The following is an 18,889-nucleotide window of genomic DNA, read 5'->3' as shown; positions in this document are numbered from 1 at the left end:
CAGTAACAGATGTAGCTAAACAAAAAATTGTAAGAGCCAGTAAAATAATGGACCAGAGAAAATGGCATGTTGAGGCCAAACCTAATTCTTCAAAGATCGAGTTTTCTGTACTCTTTATTCCTAAAGGTTTTAAAGTGATAGTTCTTATATTTGTAATAATATTGGTTGCCAGGATATGTCTTTGTTTTAAGCCATGGGTTGTATGACACTGAGCAGTTCTATGTTAGAATTATGACTATATCAGTATCATGGTATAACTGTACAATCCATCCTCTGTCAGAACATTTTCACATCATTTCACCTAAATGTATCTGATAGTTTCTGTATTGTATATAAATTTCTAATATTCCTATTAACCATATAAGATTTTAAAAACTATGAAAAAGAAAAGCCATAGAAGACTGAGATGAGCGCTAAAACCCTTAAAACTTAATAAAAAACGTTTAATCTCAATTAACAGTTAAAATACCATTATAATTAACAACCATAAAAATAAATGCATGGATAATTTTTTCCTATGTCTATAAAAACTGGTATAACCATACTGGAAGGCGATTTGGCAGTATTTCTACAATTTAACCCAACAATATGTGAAAAAAACTTAGGTTCATGTTCATATTATTTATAAAACTGAAAAGTTCAAAATAACACAAGTATATCAGATTAAGTACACAACATCATACAGTCCTAATGAAAAGTATGCAACTGTTAAATTGTTTTTGAATAACACAAGAACAATTTTCCAATAAATGTTTGAAGAAAATACGTACACAGATACATGTGTATATACTCATATACATGTAAAAGTGATCTAAGCTGCTTTTCTGGCCTGCATGTAACTATACAGTCTTAGAGTTGCCAGATTATTTCAGTAGTATGACAACTATTGAGCACTTCTTTCCAGTCCCTGAATGTCTTTCTTGTTTTTACCCCACCGCTCTGGGCCCTACCTGGACTGCAGGCTACTTCTCCACAATCCTAAGAGTCTTATTCAACAGAACTTTAGTTCTTTATTCTAGTATTACACATTCTTCTCACCAGTGCATGGAACTTCCTCTAGGATAGAACATATGCTAAGTTACAAAGCAAGTCTCAGAAATTTAAAAATATCAAAATCATACCATGCATCTTCTCTGACCACAATGGAATGAAACTGGAGATCAGAAACTCAAGAATCTCTAGAACATAGGTGCAAACACATGGAGACTGAACCATGCTTCTGAATAAACAGTGGGTCATAGAAGAAAACAAAAGAAATAAACTGTTGAACAGTTTTTTTTCATACTATTTGTTGAACTCTTTACTTAGTATAGTTAATGTTCTATGTATAAAGTTAATTGAAAATATATTTTAGTAAAAAGAATGGGAGGAGGAAGAAGGGTGGGAGAGCGGGTGGGAAGAACCACTATACTCCTAAAGTTACATTTATGAAATGCATGATGTTTGTATACACATACAAAGAGGAGGAGAGAAAAACTAAAGGGCCTGAAAGACTGCTGAACAATTGTGAAGAGATAACAGATTTTAAGACACAAGACAGGGCCACCGCCGCGGCTCAATAGGCTAATCCTCCACCTAGCGGCGCCGGCACACCGGGTTCTAGTCCCGGTCGGGGCGCCAGATTCTGTCCCAGTTGCCCCTCTTCCAGGCCAGCTCTCTGCTGTGGCCAGGGAAGGCAGTGGAGGATGGCCCAAGTGCTTGGGCCCTGTACCCCATGGGAGACCAGGAGAAGCACCTGGCTCCTGCCTTCAGATCAGCGTGGTGCCATTGGAGGGTGAACCAACGGCAAAAGGAAGACCTTTCTCTCTCTCTCTCTCACTATCCACTCTGCCTGTCAAAAAAAAAAAAAAAAAAAAAAACAAAAAACAAAAAAACACACACACACACACAAGACAGAATAATAGTCAATAGAACACATGGGCTAAACTATCACACCTGTTGCTTAAAATGCATCTAAAACACCTAAAGAGATTAACATTGAAGGGTTGTTTAGAAATTGGTATCTGTACAAATAAGAAAGTTATAAAAATTGCTATAATATGTACATTAGTAAGGAACAAAAAGTCTAAAGAATCTAGAAGAAACAGTCAAAGCTAACAAAGCTTTTAAAAGACAAAGCAGGAAACAAATGCACATCAAAATAAATTTAAACCTGTGAACCAATTGACATCAAAAACACGAGTGGGTTAGGTAGACATATTAAAAGTAATGAAGTTTAAAAGAAAAAAAAAGGACTTTGCTACCAGGTAAGATGGAATATCAGGGAGTAGACTGTAACCTCTCACCTGAAACAACCACCCAACTGTAAGAAATGGTGGCTTTCAAGAAATGACAACATACAATAAAGCACAATGACATGTGAGAAGCTAATGAGGCAAGTCCTATGACTGCACAGCTCACTGCTTCGATATCTAAGTAGAGCCCATCAATATCCTTGAGGTGTGAAATGGGACTGAGTTTGAGGAAGTCAAGGGAGCTAGAGTTTACAGAGCAGAGGAGCTATGAGGAGAGTGCTGCTCTTAGAACTCAGGAGCTGCAGAGGGAACTTCTTGGGTGTTCAGTGCACTGAGCAGCAGAAATTTTTGTGAGCAAACTACTTAAAGCTTGGGAACAAATCACTCAGAATGAAATGAAACAGTGCCTGATCTTCAAAGCCAGAATGGAAAACCTCATACTCCATGGGCACTGGTAAGAAAACAGACTTCCCTCAGTAGTGGAGAAAGTTAACCCTAGGCTAAATGCTACTCTGGTCTCACTTCAGAAAGATGAACAAGCTACAAAATAACATATTAATTACCTGCTAGAACCTCAACATTTTTTGAAATTAAAAAATATGCAGGACCAAACAAGTGCATGGCATCCAAGAAAAAAATTCCGTTTAATGAGGGGGGAAAAATAGAAACTGACCAAGAAATTGTAGAATATTAATCAGTTCTCAGAAATTTAGATCAAGCAATAGCAATAAAAGAAAAGACACACTGAAAGACTCCACTGTCAAAAAAGCTATAGACAAAAAACATTTGTTAATCTGACCAAGGACTTAGACTATAAAATATCACTATAAGATCAGTAAACCAATTATATGGGCAAAAGGTCTGAATACACACTTAACCAAAGAAGTTATATAAATGGCCAATAAGCACGTGAAAATCAAATTCAATATCATCAATCATTATGAGAGATACTAGTCAGAATACAAGCCAGATAACTACCTGGTTTATCATGTGATTGTCCTTGCTTACCCACTCTACCATTGCCAGCCTTTGCCAGGTGCTGGACTAATGGGACTGCCCAGTCCTGAACTATGAACTTCCAAACTGTAAGCTTTCCAAGAAGCTCCTCTCAGGTACTTTTTTTTTTTTTTTTTTTGGACAGGCAGAGTGGACAGTGAGAAAGAGAGAAAAGTCTTCCTTTTGCCGTTGGTTCACCCTCCAGTGGCCGCCTCAGCTGGTGCATCACGCTGATCCGAAGCCAGAAGCCAGGTGCTTCTCCTGGTCTCCCATGCAGGTGCAGGGCCCAAGCACTTGGGCCATTCTCCACTGTATTCCTGGGCCACAGCAGAGAGCTGGCCTGGAAGAGGGGCAACTGGGACAGAATCCGGCGCCCCGACAAGGACTAGAACCCGGTGTGCCGGCGCCGCAAGGCAGAGGATTAGCCTATTGAGCCACAGTGCCGGCCCTCTCAGGTACTTTAAAATAATGAAAAACTGATGAGTACATAAAATGGGTACCATTGGTGAAGTCATGACTGTTAACCATACCTGAAGATGTGGAGTAGCCTTGGAAACTGGTTTACTGGAAAAGTTGGAAGAGGCTAGAGAAAGTTGAGAATGCTTTCAGCAGCATATTGTAGAAAATTCTGTGGAGGGTTTATAAACCCAAATGCTAGTAGGAATGTAGACACTGAAGGCCATGCTCATGAGTTTTCAGATGGAAATGGGGATCCTACTGGGAACTGGAATAAAGGTCATCCTTGCTACACTGTGCCAAGGAACAGGGCTGAATTGTGCCCCTGGAACTGTGGGAGGCTGAACTTCAAGACTGGTTTGTTAGATGGAGAATTCAAGGTAGCAAAGCATTCAGGCTACAGCATGGGTTATTACCATAAGAATCAGGAGCAAAAGGGAGAACAGAAACATTCGTAAAGTTTCCAGCCTGGCCAGAGAAGGAATGAAGAAAAAACTTGTTCAGCACAGCAAAGTGAGATGGAGAAACCACTTGCTAAAGAAGTTAGTCTAAGTAAAAGGGAGCCATGTGCTAACGGGGAAGACAGAGAGACTGAGGGCACTTCAGAGGTTTTCCAAAGCTTCCCCTTCTATCATAGTCCTATCAGGCCTAGAAGTGTAGATTTGTGTTCAAAGATCTTCCAGGGCTAAATGTTTTCAGAAAGGAACCCCAGGGGGACCAGCTCTGGATTCTGGCTTGCCAAGTGCAGTTAAGGTTCCTGCTAAAGGCACACCTTGGCGTTGTCCACAGGTTGCAGGTTTTGTAGATGTGCAGAACAGAAGATTAAGTCATGGCAGTTTCCATTAAGATTTCAAAGGAAAGCCTGCAAGGCCACGCTCTGAAGTTGTGCTGTAGGGTTAGAGACCTGCATCGGGCAATGCATAGTGAAGCTGTGAGCATGCCCCTGCATGGTTGATGCCGCGGCTCACTAGGCTAATCCTCCGCCTGTGGCGCCGGCACACCGGGTTCTAGTCCTGGTCAGGGCGCTGGATTCTGTCCCAGTTGCCCCCCTTCCAGGCCAGCTCTCTGCTGTGGCCCGGGAGTGCAGTGGAGGATGGCCCAAGTGCTTGGGCCTTGCACCGGCATGGGAGACCAGGAGAGGCACCTGGCTCCTGGCTTTGGGTCAGCGTGGTGTGCTGGCTGCAGCGCGCCGGCCATTGGAAAGTGAACCAACAGCAAAGGAAGACCTTTCTCTCTGTCTCTCTGTCTCTTACTGTCCACTCTGCCTGTAAAAAAAAAAAAAAGAGAGAGAGAGAGAGAGAATGCACCTTGCACCTGCAGAGGAGATCCCCAGAAAAGTGGAGGTACCAGCAAGATGAAACACCCACCATGGAAAGCTGCAAGCAATGTACCCGGCAAGCCTGGGAAAGCCACAGAGAGCAGCGATGTGGACAAAGACACACACATAGTGGAATACAGGTAGCTAAAACAAAACCATCATCTACTGCTGTCAGTATTATTACTTAAAAGGAGGAAAAGAACTGACATTACTGTTTAATACCTACAAAAGAATCTAAACTGGTAAGATTGCTATATAAACAGAGAGAATACAGTTCTGTAGATTTTTTTATAAGCCAAATAAAAGTTCTCTGTAAAATACCTTAAACACACACACACACACATAGAATGGCTATATTAATAATTAAACTAGTATGTAAAGGAAATGGAATCTATATATCTTTGCAGTTCTGAAAATATTAAAACGTACATAAACCTCCTGTTACACGGGCTGAATGTTCTCTTCAAAACTGATACATCTGATCCCTAACTCTCAGGGTGCTTAGCTGGAAATGAGGCCTTTAAAGAAATAAAGTAAGGTTCAGTGCAGTCATAAGGGTGGGGCCCTGATCTGGTAAGATTAGTGTTTTTAGAAGAGATATCAGAAAACTCTGTCACACATAGACTCTTCCCTCACCCTGTGTATGCACACACTAAGACCAGACCTTTTTTTTTTTAAACAGGCAGAGTGGACAGTGAGAGAGAGAGAGACAGAGAGAAAGGTCTTCCTTTGCCGTTGGTTCACCCTCCAATGGCCGGCGCACCGTGCTGATCCAAAGGCAGGATCCAGGTGCTTCTCCTGGTCTTCCCATGGGGTACAGGGCCCAAGCACTTGGGCCATCCTCCACTGCACTCCCGGGCCATAGCAGAGAGCAACCGGGACAGAATCTGGCACCCCGTCTGGGACTAGAACCTGGTGTGCCGGCGCCGCTAGGCGGAGGTTTAGCCTATTGAGCCGCGTTGCCGGAGCCGCGTTGCCGGGTACTTCCTCCCGGTCTCCCAAGCGAGAACAGGGACCCAAGCCCTGGGCCATCCTCCGCTGCCCTCCCGGGCCACAGCAGAGAGCTGGACTGGAAGAGGAGCAACAGGGACTAGTACCTACTGCCCCAACCGGGACTAGAACCCAGGGTGCCGGTGCCGCAGGCGGAGGATTAGCCAAGTGAGCCCTGGCGCTGGCCCAAGACCAGACCATTTAAACACAAAAGACAGATGGCAGCCACCTACAAGCCAAAGGAACCTCAGAATGAAACATGTCTTACCATCACCTTGCTATTGGATCCATAACTGAGAGAAATGCCTGTTTAAGCACTCCTTCTGGTATTTCATTATGATAGCCTGAGCAGACTACAGTGCTATGACCCATAAATTCTAAATATCTACACAGGAGAAATAAAAGCATATCCAGGTTAAGACTTTAACACAGAGATTTTACTTAAAATTGGGAGAAACCCAATAAAATGGGATATTGGAGCCAGCACTGTAGCACAGTAGGTTAATCCTCTGCCAGTGGAGCCAGCATCCCCTATGGGCACTGGCTCTAATCCCAGCTGCTCCTCTTCTGATCCAGCTCTGATATGGCCTGGGAAAGCAGTGGAAGAAGGATCAAGTCCTTGGGCCCCTGCACCCATGTGGGAGACCCAGAAGAAGCTCCTGGTTTCTGGCTTCAGATTGGCTTAGCTCTGGCTGTTGCAGCCATTTGGGGGAATGAACCAGCAGATAGAAGACCTTTCTCTCTGTCTTCCTCTCACTATCTGTAACTATAACTCTCAAGTAAATAAAATCTTTAAAAAAAAAAGGGGGGGGAGGGGGTTGGCGATGTGGTGCAGTGGGTTAACGCCCTGGCCTGAAGCGTTGGCATCCCATATGGGCACTGGTTCGAGATCTGGCTGCTCCACTTCCAATCCAGCTCTCTGCTATGGCCTGGGAAAGCAGTAAAAGATGGCCCAAGTCCATGGGCTCCTGCACCCATGTGGGAGACACAGAACAGGCTCCTGGCTCCTGGCTTAGGATGGGCGCTGCTCTGGCCACTGTGGCAATTGGGAAGTGAGCCATCAGATGGAACACCCCCCCGCCCCGCCTCTCCTCTCTCTGTGTAACTCTTTCAAATAAATAAAAAAAAGAAGGAAGTGCAAATTGATTTAAAAATAAAATGTGGTAATACCCATACAATGGAATATTGGTTGGCAAAAAAAAAAAAAAAAAAAAAAAAAAAAGGAATGAAATACCGACACATACTATAGCATGTGGATAAGCCTTGAAAACATTAAATTAATTCAGAAGAACCAGACACAAAAGACCAAAGGTTGTATGATTTCCCTTGTATGAAATGTCCAGGAAAGACATTTATGTAGAACAGATACAGTGAAACTTTCCTACCAAAGACGATCTATATATTTATAACATTTACACGCCGTACACAATTATTGAGTTAAAAATTAGCCTGCTATGCATTTATTAAATTTGAGTCCCACCTGTGGTTGCCTTGGCAGGGCCAGAACAAGTAATTTCATGGGCCTTTCACAGCCAGCAGGCAGGACGTTCCGTATCTCGATGCAGACCACAGTTTAGTGGTTGTCTAAGACTGAGAGTGGAAATGGGAAGTGACTGGAAATAGTTAGTTTGTTTTGGAGAAATGTAAATGTTCTGAAATTATTGGAAAGGGTTGGACAACTTATACGCAAATAGTCATGGAACTGGGGCTGGCACTGTGGTGTAGTGGGTTAACGCCCAGGCCTCACACACCAGCATCTCATGGGCGCCAGTTCGAGACCCAGCTGCTCCACTTCCTGTCCAGCTCTCTGCTATGGCCTGGGGAAGCAGTAGAAGATGGCCCAAGTCCTTGGGTTCCTGTACCCACTTGGGAGACCCAGAAGAAGCTCCTGACTCCTGGCTTCAGATTGGCACAGCTCTGGCCGTTGCGGCTAAGTGGGTAGTGAACTATTGGATGGAAGACCTCTCTGTCTTTCTCTCTCTGCTTCTCCTCTCTCTCTCTGCCTCTCCTCTCTCTTGTAACTCTTTCAAATAAAATAAATAAATCTTTAAAAATTGAAGTCATGGAACTATTCACTTAAAGGTGAAATATATGATATAATAATAAAAGCTTAAAATTGACAGTCTAAAATAAAATATTAATATATTGTCAAGTTTATAGCAGACATAAAATGTATAACACTAATAGCAGAAAGACTGGGAGGGGATGAATGGAAGTATACTGTTTTAAGGTTCTTATACCTCAAGTAGTATATTTTTTCATTCTGATGCATTACAAATGAACACTACAAACTACTGAAGTAATGACACAGGAGTTAGAGCCAATATGTTAAGAAATTAAATAGAATCAGTACTCAGTTGACCCAAACAAAGGCAAAGATAAATAGCAAGATTATAAATTTGCACCTAACCATATCAATACATACATTAAACCTAAGTGGTCTAATTAAAAGGCAGAAATTATCAGATAAGTTGTAAAAAACCAAGACACAACAATATTCTGTCTACAGGAAGCCCACTTTAAAGATGAGTTAAAAATATGAGAGGTCAGGGATTGAAGAGGGGAGGTGAATTTAACCTAGCGGTCAAGACAGTGGCTAGGAGGCCGATGTCCAGCTCTGCTCCTGACTAGCTCCTGCAAATGCAGACCCTGGGACCAGTGGTAATGACTCCAGTAACTGAGTTCTTGCCAACCATGTGGAAGATCTGGATTGATTCCCAGCTCCCAGATTTGGCCTTGGCCCAGCTCTGGCCATTGTGGGCATGCAGGGAATGAACCAGTGCAAGGAGCTTTCTATCTCTCTGCCTCTCAAATTAGCAAGGAAAATACAAAAAGATACAGCATGCTTATACTAATCAGAAGGAAATGGAGTGGCTATATTAATATCTGATAAAGTTGATTTCAGAACTAAGAATTTTACCATGGAAAAAGTCATTCCCTAAAGATCAGGGATAAGTCCCTCAAGAGAAAATAGTGGTTGTAAGCTGTGTGTACCTGATAACAGTGCTTCAGCTAGATGAAGAAAGACTGATGGAAGAGCAAAGAGAAATAGACAACCCCACACTACCATTGAGGGAACAAGGAAATCAGCACAGATGCAGACCTGAACAACATCATGAACTGACTTAACTGATGTAGAACAGTTCACTCAATAACAGCAGTACATGTATTGAAGTACACATGAAATATTTACCAAGACAAAACATTCTGGACCATAAATTTCAATTAAAGTAAAAGATTTGTGGGATGTTGCTAAAAAAAGGAAATGTATAGCATACTGAGTGTATAGTGTAAATGTATAGCACTGAGCCTCCACCTGCAGCGCTGGCATCCCATTATGGGCGCCAGTTCATGTCTCCATGTCCTGGCTGTTCTTCTTATGCAGATCTCTGCCTATGGCCTGGGAAATCACTGGAAGATGGCCTCAGTGCTTGAGCCCCTGCACCCCTGTGGGAGACCCAGAAGCTCTTGGCTGCTGGCTTCTGGCTTCAGATCAGCCCAGCTCCAGCCACTGCAGTCATCTCGGGAGTCAACCAGCAGATGGAAGACTTTTCTGTCAGTCTTAGCCCTGCCCTTCTCTAACACTGCCTCTCAAATAAATAAAATCATAAAAAAAGAGACTCAAATCAGTGACCTTAGCTTCTACATTAAGAAATGTAAAAATCAGAAAATCAGGCTCCTCTCTTTCTCGCTGCTTGTGGCAGCAGAGGGCCCATTTGTGCAAATGAAATAAAACTGCCTCTTGCTTTTTGCAAAAAAAAAAAAGAAAGAGTAAAAATCAGAGGCTGGCACTGTGGCATAACAGGTGAAGCCGCCATCTGCAGTGCTGGCATCCCATTTGGATGCCAGTTCGAATCCCAGCTGCTCCACTTTTGATCCCACTCTCTGCTATGGCCTGGGAAAGCAGTCAAAGATGGGCCGACTCCTTGGGCCCCTGTTCCCATGTGGGAGACCTGGAGGAAGCTCCTGGCTCCTGGCTTCAGATCAGCGCAGCTCCAGCCATTGCATCCATCTGGGGAGTGAATCAGTGGAAGGAAGACCCTCCTGACCTCTCTCCCTCTCTGCCTCTGCCTTTCAAATAAAATAAATAAATCTTCAAAAACAGAAAAAAGAAAAGGAAAGAAAAAAAAAAGAAAAAAGAAATGTAAAAATCAGGGCCAGCACCGTGCTGCAGTAGGCTAACCCTCCACCTGCAGTGCCAGCATACATTTGGGCACTGGTTCTAGTCCCAGCTGCTCCTCTTCTAATCCAGCTCTCTGCTATGACCTGGGAAGGCAGTGGAAGATGACCCAACTGCTTGGGCTCCTTTACCTGTATGGGAGACTTGGAAGAAGCTCCTGGCTCTTGGTTTCACATCAGCCCAGCTCCAGCCATTGTAGCCATTTAGGGAGTGAACCAGTGGATTGAAGATCTGTCTCTCCCTCTCTCTGACTATAACTCTGATTCTCAAATGAACAAAGAAAATCTTCAAAAAATGCAAAAATCAACAGCAAATTAAACCCAATGTAAGTACATGAAAGGAAATAAGACTAGAAAGAAATCAATGAAACAGAAACAAATCAGAGAAAAATTAGTGAAACCAAAAGCTTGTTTATTAAGATTACTAAAATTGGTAAACTGTCAGACTGATTTTTTTTTTATTTGACAGTGAGAGAGAGAGAGAGAGAGAGAGAGACAGAAAGGTCTTCCTTCCATTGGTTCACCCCCTAAATGGCTGCTTCGGCCAGAGCCAGGTGCTTCCTCCTGGTCTCCCATGCGGGTGCAGGGCCCAAGCACTTGGGTCATCCTCCACAGCCCTTCTGGGCCACAGCAGAGAGCTGGACTGGAAGAGGAGCAACCGGGACTCGAACCCGGTGCCGCAGGTGGAGGATTAACCAAGTGAGCAATAGCGCTGGCCCCAGACTGATTTTTAAAAAACTAGACAAATTACTAATATCAGGAGTGAAAGTTTAGATCCTAAAAGATATTAAAATAAGGGATATTATGAACTGTTTATGCCAAGAAAATTCACTAATTGGATGAAATGGACATTTTTTTAAAAGATTCAAATTGCCAAAGCTCATACATAAACTTGAATAGCCCTGTACCTAATAAATCCAATTTTTAGTTAAAAACCTTCCAGTAAAGAAAATTTTTAGCCCAAATGGCTTTCATGGTGAATTCTACCAATCACTTATGAAATGCTTAATGCAAATCCAGGCCGGTACTGTGGCTCAGCAGGTTAAGCTTCAGCTTTTGATGCCCACATCCCACATCTGAGTGCCAGCTTGAATCCCATCTACCTGCGTAGGCAGCAGCAGACTGCCCAACTAGTTGGACCCCTGCCACCCATGTGGGAGACCAGGAGGGAGTTTCTGAATCCTAGCATTAGCCTGGTGCAGACCTGGCTGTTGCAGCATTTGGAGTGCAAACCAGCAGAAGGAAGATATCGCTGTCTCTTCATCACTCTGCCTTTAAAATAAATAATTTTTAAAAAAATATGTAAATTCTTGAAGAACTTTTCAAGAGAATATATGGTAAAGGAATACTTCACAATAATAAAGCCTGCAGTACCCTGATATTAAAAGCACATAAAAATATTAGATCACACATATTTACCACAACTGCAGACCAATATCTCTTCTGAAGCTAGATGAACAAATAGTCATACAATTTTAGAAAATCATGTCCAGGGGCCGGCGCCATGGCTCACTTGGTTAATCCTCTCTACCTGCCACGCCAGCATCCCATATGGGCGCCGGGTTCTAGTCCCGGTTGGGGAGCCAGATTCTGTCCCAGTTGCTCCTTTTCCAGCCCAGCTCTCTGCTGTGGCCTGGGAGTGCAGTGGAGGAGGCCCAAGTGCTTGGGCCCTGCACCCGCATGGGAGACCAGGAGGAAGCACCTGGCTCCTGGCTTCGGATCGGCGTAGTGCTGGCCGTAGCTACCATCTGGGGAGTGAGCCAACGGAAGGAAGACCTTTCTCTCTGTCTCTCTCTCACTGTCTATAACTCTACCTGTCAAAAAAAAAAAAAAAATCAATTGTATTCCTATAAAGTAAATCAGGAATTTAAACTTAAAAAAAAAAAACCACACATATAATAGTATCTAAAATATTGAAATATTTATGGATCTAACAGAAGATGTGCAAGACCTCTACGCTCAAAAGAAAGTATAAAACACTGCTGAGAGAAACTGAAGATGAATTATATAAATTGAGAAATATACTATGTTCATATATCTCAAAATTCAATATTGTCAGTTCCTCCCAAAATGATCAGCAGACTTAGTAAATCTCCTTTATTAAAGTCCTAGGAAAGGACATTTTTGTACAAATTGACAAGATGCTTCTAAAATGCATACAGATATGCAAAAGTCCTCGGACAACTGAAACAACTTTGCTAAAAAACAAAGTTGTGGGGCTGGTGCCGTGGTTCACTTGGTTAATCCTCCACCTGCAGCGTCAGCATCCCATATGGGTGCTGGGTTCTAGTCAAAGTTGCTCCTCTTCCAGTCCGGCTTTCTGTTGTGGCCCAGGAGGGCAGTGGAGGATGGCCCAAGTGCTTGGGCCCTGCACCCCATGGGAGACCAGGAGGAAGCACCTGGCTCCCGGCTTCAGATCAGCACAGCACCAGCTGTGGCGGCCATTTGGGGAGTGAACCAACAGAAGGAAGACCTTTCTCTGTCCTCTCTGTCTCTGTCTATAACTCTACCTGTCAAATTAAAAAAAAAAAAAAAGTTGCAGAACTTACATCACCTGACTTCAGGACTTACAAAACTACTATCAAGACAACTGGTACTGATGTCAAGATGAACAAGATTATGGAACATAATAAAATCCAGAATCAGACTCCTACATATATGGTCAGTTCATTTTCAACAAAAATATAAAAACAATTTGTAGAGAAAATGGGACATAACAAAATCCAGAATCAGACTCCTTGTATATGGTCTGCTCATTTTCAACAAAATCATAAAGACAATTCATGGAGAAAAGAGTCTTTTCAACAAATGATTCAAGAATGTTTGAATATCCAGAAAAGAATTACCTTAGATCTGCACTTGTACCAAATACAAATAAATAAATAAATAAAAGTTCTAAATGTAAAACTGAAACAAATTCTGGAAGAGCATATAAAAGAAAGTATTGGCGACACTGTCTGGCAAAGATTTCTTGTCTATGATACAAAAAAGTAAAATTTGATAAATTGATTTGATCAACATTTTAACTTTCTGTTCATCAAAAGACTATTTTAAATGACTGAGAAGATGTGCCATAAACTAGGAGAAATCTGCAAAGCATGTAACTGATTAAAGAAAAAAAAAAAAATTTGTATACAGAAACTCAGACAACTCAATAATAATGTGATTAAACAATTTAAAAATGAGTGAATACGTGAATAGGCACTTCAAATGAAGATAGAGCTGCACATTAACAGACACCTAAACCCTGCCAGTCATTAGAGAAGTGCAAGTTAGGTATCACTACACACCTGTTAGGATACCCAAAACTCCAAACTTTAACCACACTAAGTATTGGCAACAGTGTAGAACAACGGGGAACTCTTGTACATTTCTGGCAGAAATGCAAAATGGTCCAATTACTTTGAAAGCCAATTTGGTAAGTAGCTTTAAGTAAGTAAGTAGCTTTAAGATACAGCTTCTTGATGACCCACTGCTAGGTATGAAAGCCTATGATGAGACAAAAGTTTGTACATAAATGTTCATAGTAGCTTTCTTTGTATAACCAAATATGAGAAACAATCCGAATGTACAACAGGCAAATGGGTCAGCAAATTGCAGTGTATTCATGTGGTGGACTATTACTCATCAATAAAAAAAAAAATACTGAATTATTGCGCATTCAGCATAAAAGAATCTCAGAATAAATATGCTGGGTGAAATAAGCCAGACACACTATATATTCCACTTACTTAAAATTGTAGAAAATGAGCAATTGTATGATGACAGGAAAGCAAATCATTGGTTGCCTTGGGATGAGAGGGCAGGGAAAGAATTACAGAGTCTCATAAGGATCAACAGATATCTTTAGTACCTTAATTACAGTCATGGTTTCTCAAGTACATGACTATATAAAAATTTATGAAATTGTACCCCTTAAATGTGCAATTTATAGCACATCAATTATACTTCAGAAAAGTTGGTTTTTAAAAAAGCATAAAACTAAGTTTGCATATAACAAGGAATAAAGATGTATTAGATGTAATATTTGAAATTCATGCAACTGTATTCTAGGATGTTTTAATTATTTCTTTTAAATGTGCTTTTTTTTTTCAGATACTAGTAGTTCAGTACTGGTACTGGTCCTGGAACTGACATCTAGATGTTTTAAAATTAGTTTCTTTACATGAGTGGAAATGCAAAAGTCGATGTGAGACATACCTGGATTAGAATCCCAGCCCCATCACTTGCTTCCTCTAGACAAATGGGGGTATTTACTTAACTCTTTAACCTTCAGATTCCTCATTGATAAAAGTGGAATGATAGCCCTTATAAGTCTATTTAGAGGTTTGGTCAAAATATATGTAAGGACCTGCAGTTGTTTAATGGGTCATGCATTCACCATATGGGACTGTAACTGGCCCTCAACCAAAGACATGAAAATCCAGAAATATAACCACTAAATCTCACTGCTGTGAAGCTACAGTTTTGCCCAGTTCTGATTTCTACTTTGGAACCCACTCCATCCTTTACTGAAAAATGAAAGCAGGTAGGAAAATACAGAGAAAAATGCATATGAATACGATAAAAAAATGATGTGGAAAGTCTCCTCATCAGCACTTAGTATCTTGCCGGAGTGTTGAAGGTTAACAACACAGCCTCTCCCTAATGGTCTATACTAGTCATAATGCCTGCTTCCAGCAGGCTGTGAACACCACCACATAATAAGGCACAGTTTCCCCCAACTTGTTTTAACCTATGAAGGAATCAGACCTCTTGAGTTTACAGACTGAAGACCAGAAGGCAAAACTTTTCCTGAGACAGGTGATGACCGGAGCTACAGTGAGTCCCAGGTCTGCTCTGCCCCAAGTCACTTTCTCCAGACCTAGGCACTTTGAAAAAACAGTCTTTGCAGGAAGCCCAAACCTCTGAATCCAGAACCACCCTTCTTACCTGAGTCATAGTGGATTGTTCTAGTTCTCTTCAGTTTTCCAAGTGGTTTATACTCTGGCTCAAGACTTTGGAAAGATCGGCATAAAGGTTTTAAGCTGAAATGAATCAGAGTATATGATTTTTTTCTATCGAGAAATGTTGCTGGAAGGCAAGCATCTTTTAAAGAGGTTGCAAAACTATACCACAGGGGAAATCATGCTACTTTTAAAGAACTAAAAAGCAGTGTTTAATAATTAAAAGTCACTTTGATACAGTAAGGTAGTAAATGTGAGCACTTAAGTACAACCTGGTGGATATCTAATTATTAGGACTGAGAACAAAATCTTCAGAAAAACTAAAGCAAAATTAGATCTTTGCACTTGCAATGCAGAAAAGTAGGTTTCTATCCTTAACAATTAAGTAATACAGTGGCACCTTCTAGCATTCAGGTAATACTTCAGGTGGCTTCCCCTTCTTCATTTAATGGGGTTTACTTTAATCTTGCAAGAATCTCAGAAATTTTATCTTTTTGCACTTGATCCGTGAGCTGGAAGCTGAGGCAGAATGGAAATAAAACTCAAAGGGCACAGAAGATTTGAAGGTGCCCTACCCTTTCTCAAGGCCTCACTGCCAAATGCTTCTTTCGGCCAGTTTCCCAGAAGATGCTAGGGTTGTATGTAACATACCACTTGAAGAAAGCCATAAGCTTTCAACCTGAAATTTATTTATAGCCACACCCACTTGACCTCACCCTGTATCCAAGCAGACCTTTCCCAAACCTCTATTCTATTACCACTCTTTTCTGCAGTCATTTCTACTGTTCTCTTTGGCTAATCTTTTCAAAGTGAGGTCAGCCTCCACCTACGTACTAAAGGAGAGCTGCTTGACAGAGATGCATGCTGGGGGAATATACATTTTAACATGCAACCCAAGTGATTCTTATGCATTCAAGTTTAACTCCATAGGCATATTGAAGTCTCAGCTGTTTTAACATGAAGTCTCTAGACTCTGTTGCCTTCAGTTACCATCAAGTCTGCAACTTTCCCTTCACTGTCAAATATTTTAAAGAACAGTCTTCTCTCAATATTCTGTATTTCCTCAACTTTTTACTCAGTCTCAAACAACTGAAATCTGGCTTCTGACCCACAGGTTTACTGAAATTGCTCTGAGTAGACACGACTAATTGCCAGGGAAACAGGACACTTCCTAGCCCTTACATTATTTGACTTCTCAAGCATGTGACACTGATACCTTTTGCTTTTCCTTTCCTTTGCTTCTCTCATGCAATTATCCTCAACTGCCTCTCCCTCTGCTCTCCATCTCTCTAAGAAAACATTTATTTAATAAATATAAAATTTGAGAGCACAACTTTTGGATTATAGTGGCTTTTTCCCCCCATAACCACCCTGCCACCCACAAACTATTCCATCTCCTACTCCCTCTCCCATCCCATTCTTAAGATTCATTTTTAATTATGTTTATATACAGAAAATCAACTCTACACTAAGTAAAGATTTCAACAGTTTGTACCCACACAGACACACAAAGTATAAAGTACTGTTTGAAGACTAGTTTTACTGTTAATTCTTATAGTACAGCACATTAAGGACAGAGGTCCTACATGGGGAGAAAGTACACAGTGACTCCTGTTGTTGATCAACTGAGGCTCTTGTCATGAGCTGCCAAGGCTACGGAAGTCTCTTGAGTTCACAAACTCCACCCTTATTTAGACAAGGCCATAATCAAAGTGGAAGTTCTCTCTTCCCTTCAGAGAAAGGTACCTCCTTCTTTGATGGGCCTTTCTTTGCACTGGGATCACACTCAGAGATCTTTCATTTAGGTCGTTTTTTGCCACAGTGTTTTGGCTTTCCATGCCTGAGAAATTCTCATGGGCTTTTTAGCCAGATCTGAATGCCTTAAGGGCTGATTCTGAGGCCAGAGTGCTGTTTAGAGCATTTGCCATTCTATGAGTCTGTTGTGCATCCCACTTCCCACATTGGGATCATTCTCTCCTTTTTAATTCTATCAATTATTATTAGCAGACACTGGTCTTATTTATGTGATCCTTTTGACACTTAATCCTATCTTTATGTTCAATTATGAACTTAAAATTGATCACTTTAACTAGTAAGGTGTCATTGGTACCTGCCAACTTAATGGGATTTGGAGTCCCATAGCACGTTTCTAGCTTTACCCTTAGGGGTAAGTCCAAGTGAGCATGTGCTGAAGTCTATGTCTCCTCCCTCTCTTATTTTTAACAGGGATCAATTTTCCATTGGATTTAAACTCCTAAGAATAATTGTGTGTTAATTAAAGAGTTCAACCAATGGTATTAAGTAGAAAAAGAAAATACTAAAAAGAATAAAATAAAATAAAGTTGTTCCTTGACAGTCAGGACAAGGGCTGACCAAGTCATTGTTTCTCATAGTGTCAGTTTCACTTCTACAGGTTTCCTTTAAGGTGCTCAGTTAGTTGTCACAGATCAGGGAGAACATATGATATGTGTCCCTTTTGGACTGGTTTATTTCACTCAGCATGTTTTCCAGATTCCTCCATTTTGTTGCAAATGACCGGATTGCTTTTTTTTTTTTTGCATTCTCTCCTAGCCTGTAGGGTTTCTGATGAGAAGTCTGCTGTGAGTCTAATTGGAGATCCTCTGAAAGTAATGTGGCATTTCTCTCTTGCACGTTTTAGAATCTTTTCTTTATGTTTCACTTGTGAGTTTGATTACAATGTGTTGTGGTGAGGATCTTTTCTGGTCATGTCTATTGGAAGTTCTATGTGCTTCCTGTACTTGGACATCTCTTTCTTTCTCCAAACCTGAGAAGTTTCTGCTAGTATCTCACTAAAAAGGCCTTCTAATCCTTTCTCTCTCTCCATGCCTTCAGGAACTCCTAGAACCCAAATATTGGTTTTTTTATAGTATCCTGTAGATTCCCAACAATATTTTTTAGATTTCTAATTTCCTCTTCTTGTCTTTGGTTTGACTATATACGTTCCTGTGCTCTGTCTTCTAAGTCCAATATTCTCTCTTCTGCCTCACTGATTCTGTTTTTAAGGCTCTCCACTGCATTTTTGATTTGTTCTATTGAATTCTCATTTCATTTTGATTCCTCTTTAAGATTTCATTTTCATGAGAGAGATTTTCTTTCATGTCCTGCATGGATTTCAGTAGTTCATGTGTTTGCTTTTCATTACTTCTAAATAATCTTATCATCAATTTTTTGAGTTCCATTTCTTGCATTTCTTCTATCTCATCGTCTTCATAACCTTGTATTGAAGTGTCATGTTCTTTTGGGAGCGTCATGTTGTCTTCCTTATTCTTGTTTCTTAGAATGTTGAGTTTGTTGTTTGGCATTTGTGGAGATACTTGTTGGTTTTCTTTTTTTTTTTTTTTTCCACTGTGGTGGCTTTTATCATTGTACTATGACTCTCATAGATACCTTTGACTACTTGGCAGTGTGCTAGATGCTTTCCATATATTATCTCTGAATCATGTAGAAACCCAGTACTTTAGCATGAATACTCCTTTTTTCTTGATTCAAAATAACCAGCTGAGAGAGGTGATCTGACCAATAACACATTACTAGTAAATGGTGGAACTAGGATTTAGCCCAAGATAAACTGACAATACCATCTGTACATTCTGACACACTGTAAACTAATGGAATCACTGAAAAAAGAAGAAATGAACAGAAGTTCAAAAATGTCACAACACAGAGTTAGATTTTAAAATATTCAGACAAAGCTATTCCTTGTTTCTTATCTGAAAGCCAGTGCTGTGGTTTGAATATGATTTGGCCCC

The 18,889-nt window shown here is 41.0% G+C and overlaps 1 protein-coding gene across 4 annotated transcripts in view; it reads right to left on the bottom strand.

The window, feature by feature from the left end:
• The window catches only part of DCLRE1C (DNA cross-link repair 1C), a 69,152-nt gene that overhangs the window by 18,202 nt on the left and 32,061 nt on the right, over positions 1–18,889 (bottom strand). For 2 of the 4 annotated variants that reach the window (XM_070055429.1, XM_008268319.4), the window contains one exon: positions 15,106–15,200. In XM_070055429.1, coding sequence (XP_069911530.1) covers positions 15,106–15,200 — 95 coding nt within the window. Of the gene's footprint in view, positions 1–950; positions 1,057–1,121; positions 1,220–15,105; positions 15,201–18,889 lie in introns of all 4 variants that reach the window. The other 2 variants (XR_007909647.2, XR_007909648.2) reach the window with 2 other exon arrangements.

Source organism: Oryctolagus cuniculus, chromosome 13 (genome assembly GCF_964237555.1).
Source record: "Oryctolagus cuniculus chromosome 13, mOryCun1.1, whole genome shotgun sequence".
Lineage (NCBI taxonomy): Eukaryota > Metazoa > Chordata > Mammalia > Lagomorpha > Leporidae > Oryctolagus > Oryctolagus cuniculus.
The sequence above is the reverse complement of the archived record's forward strand: the minus strand, read 5'-3'. Positions and strand labels throughout refer to the sequence as shown.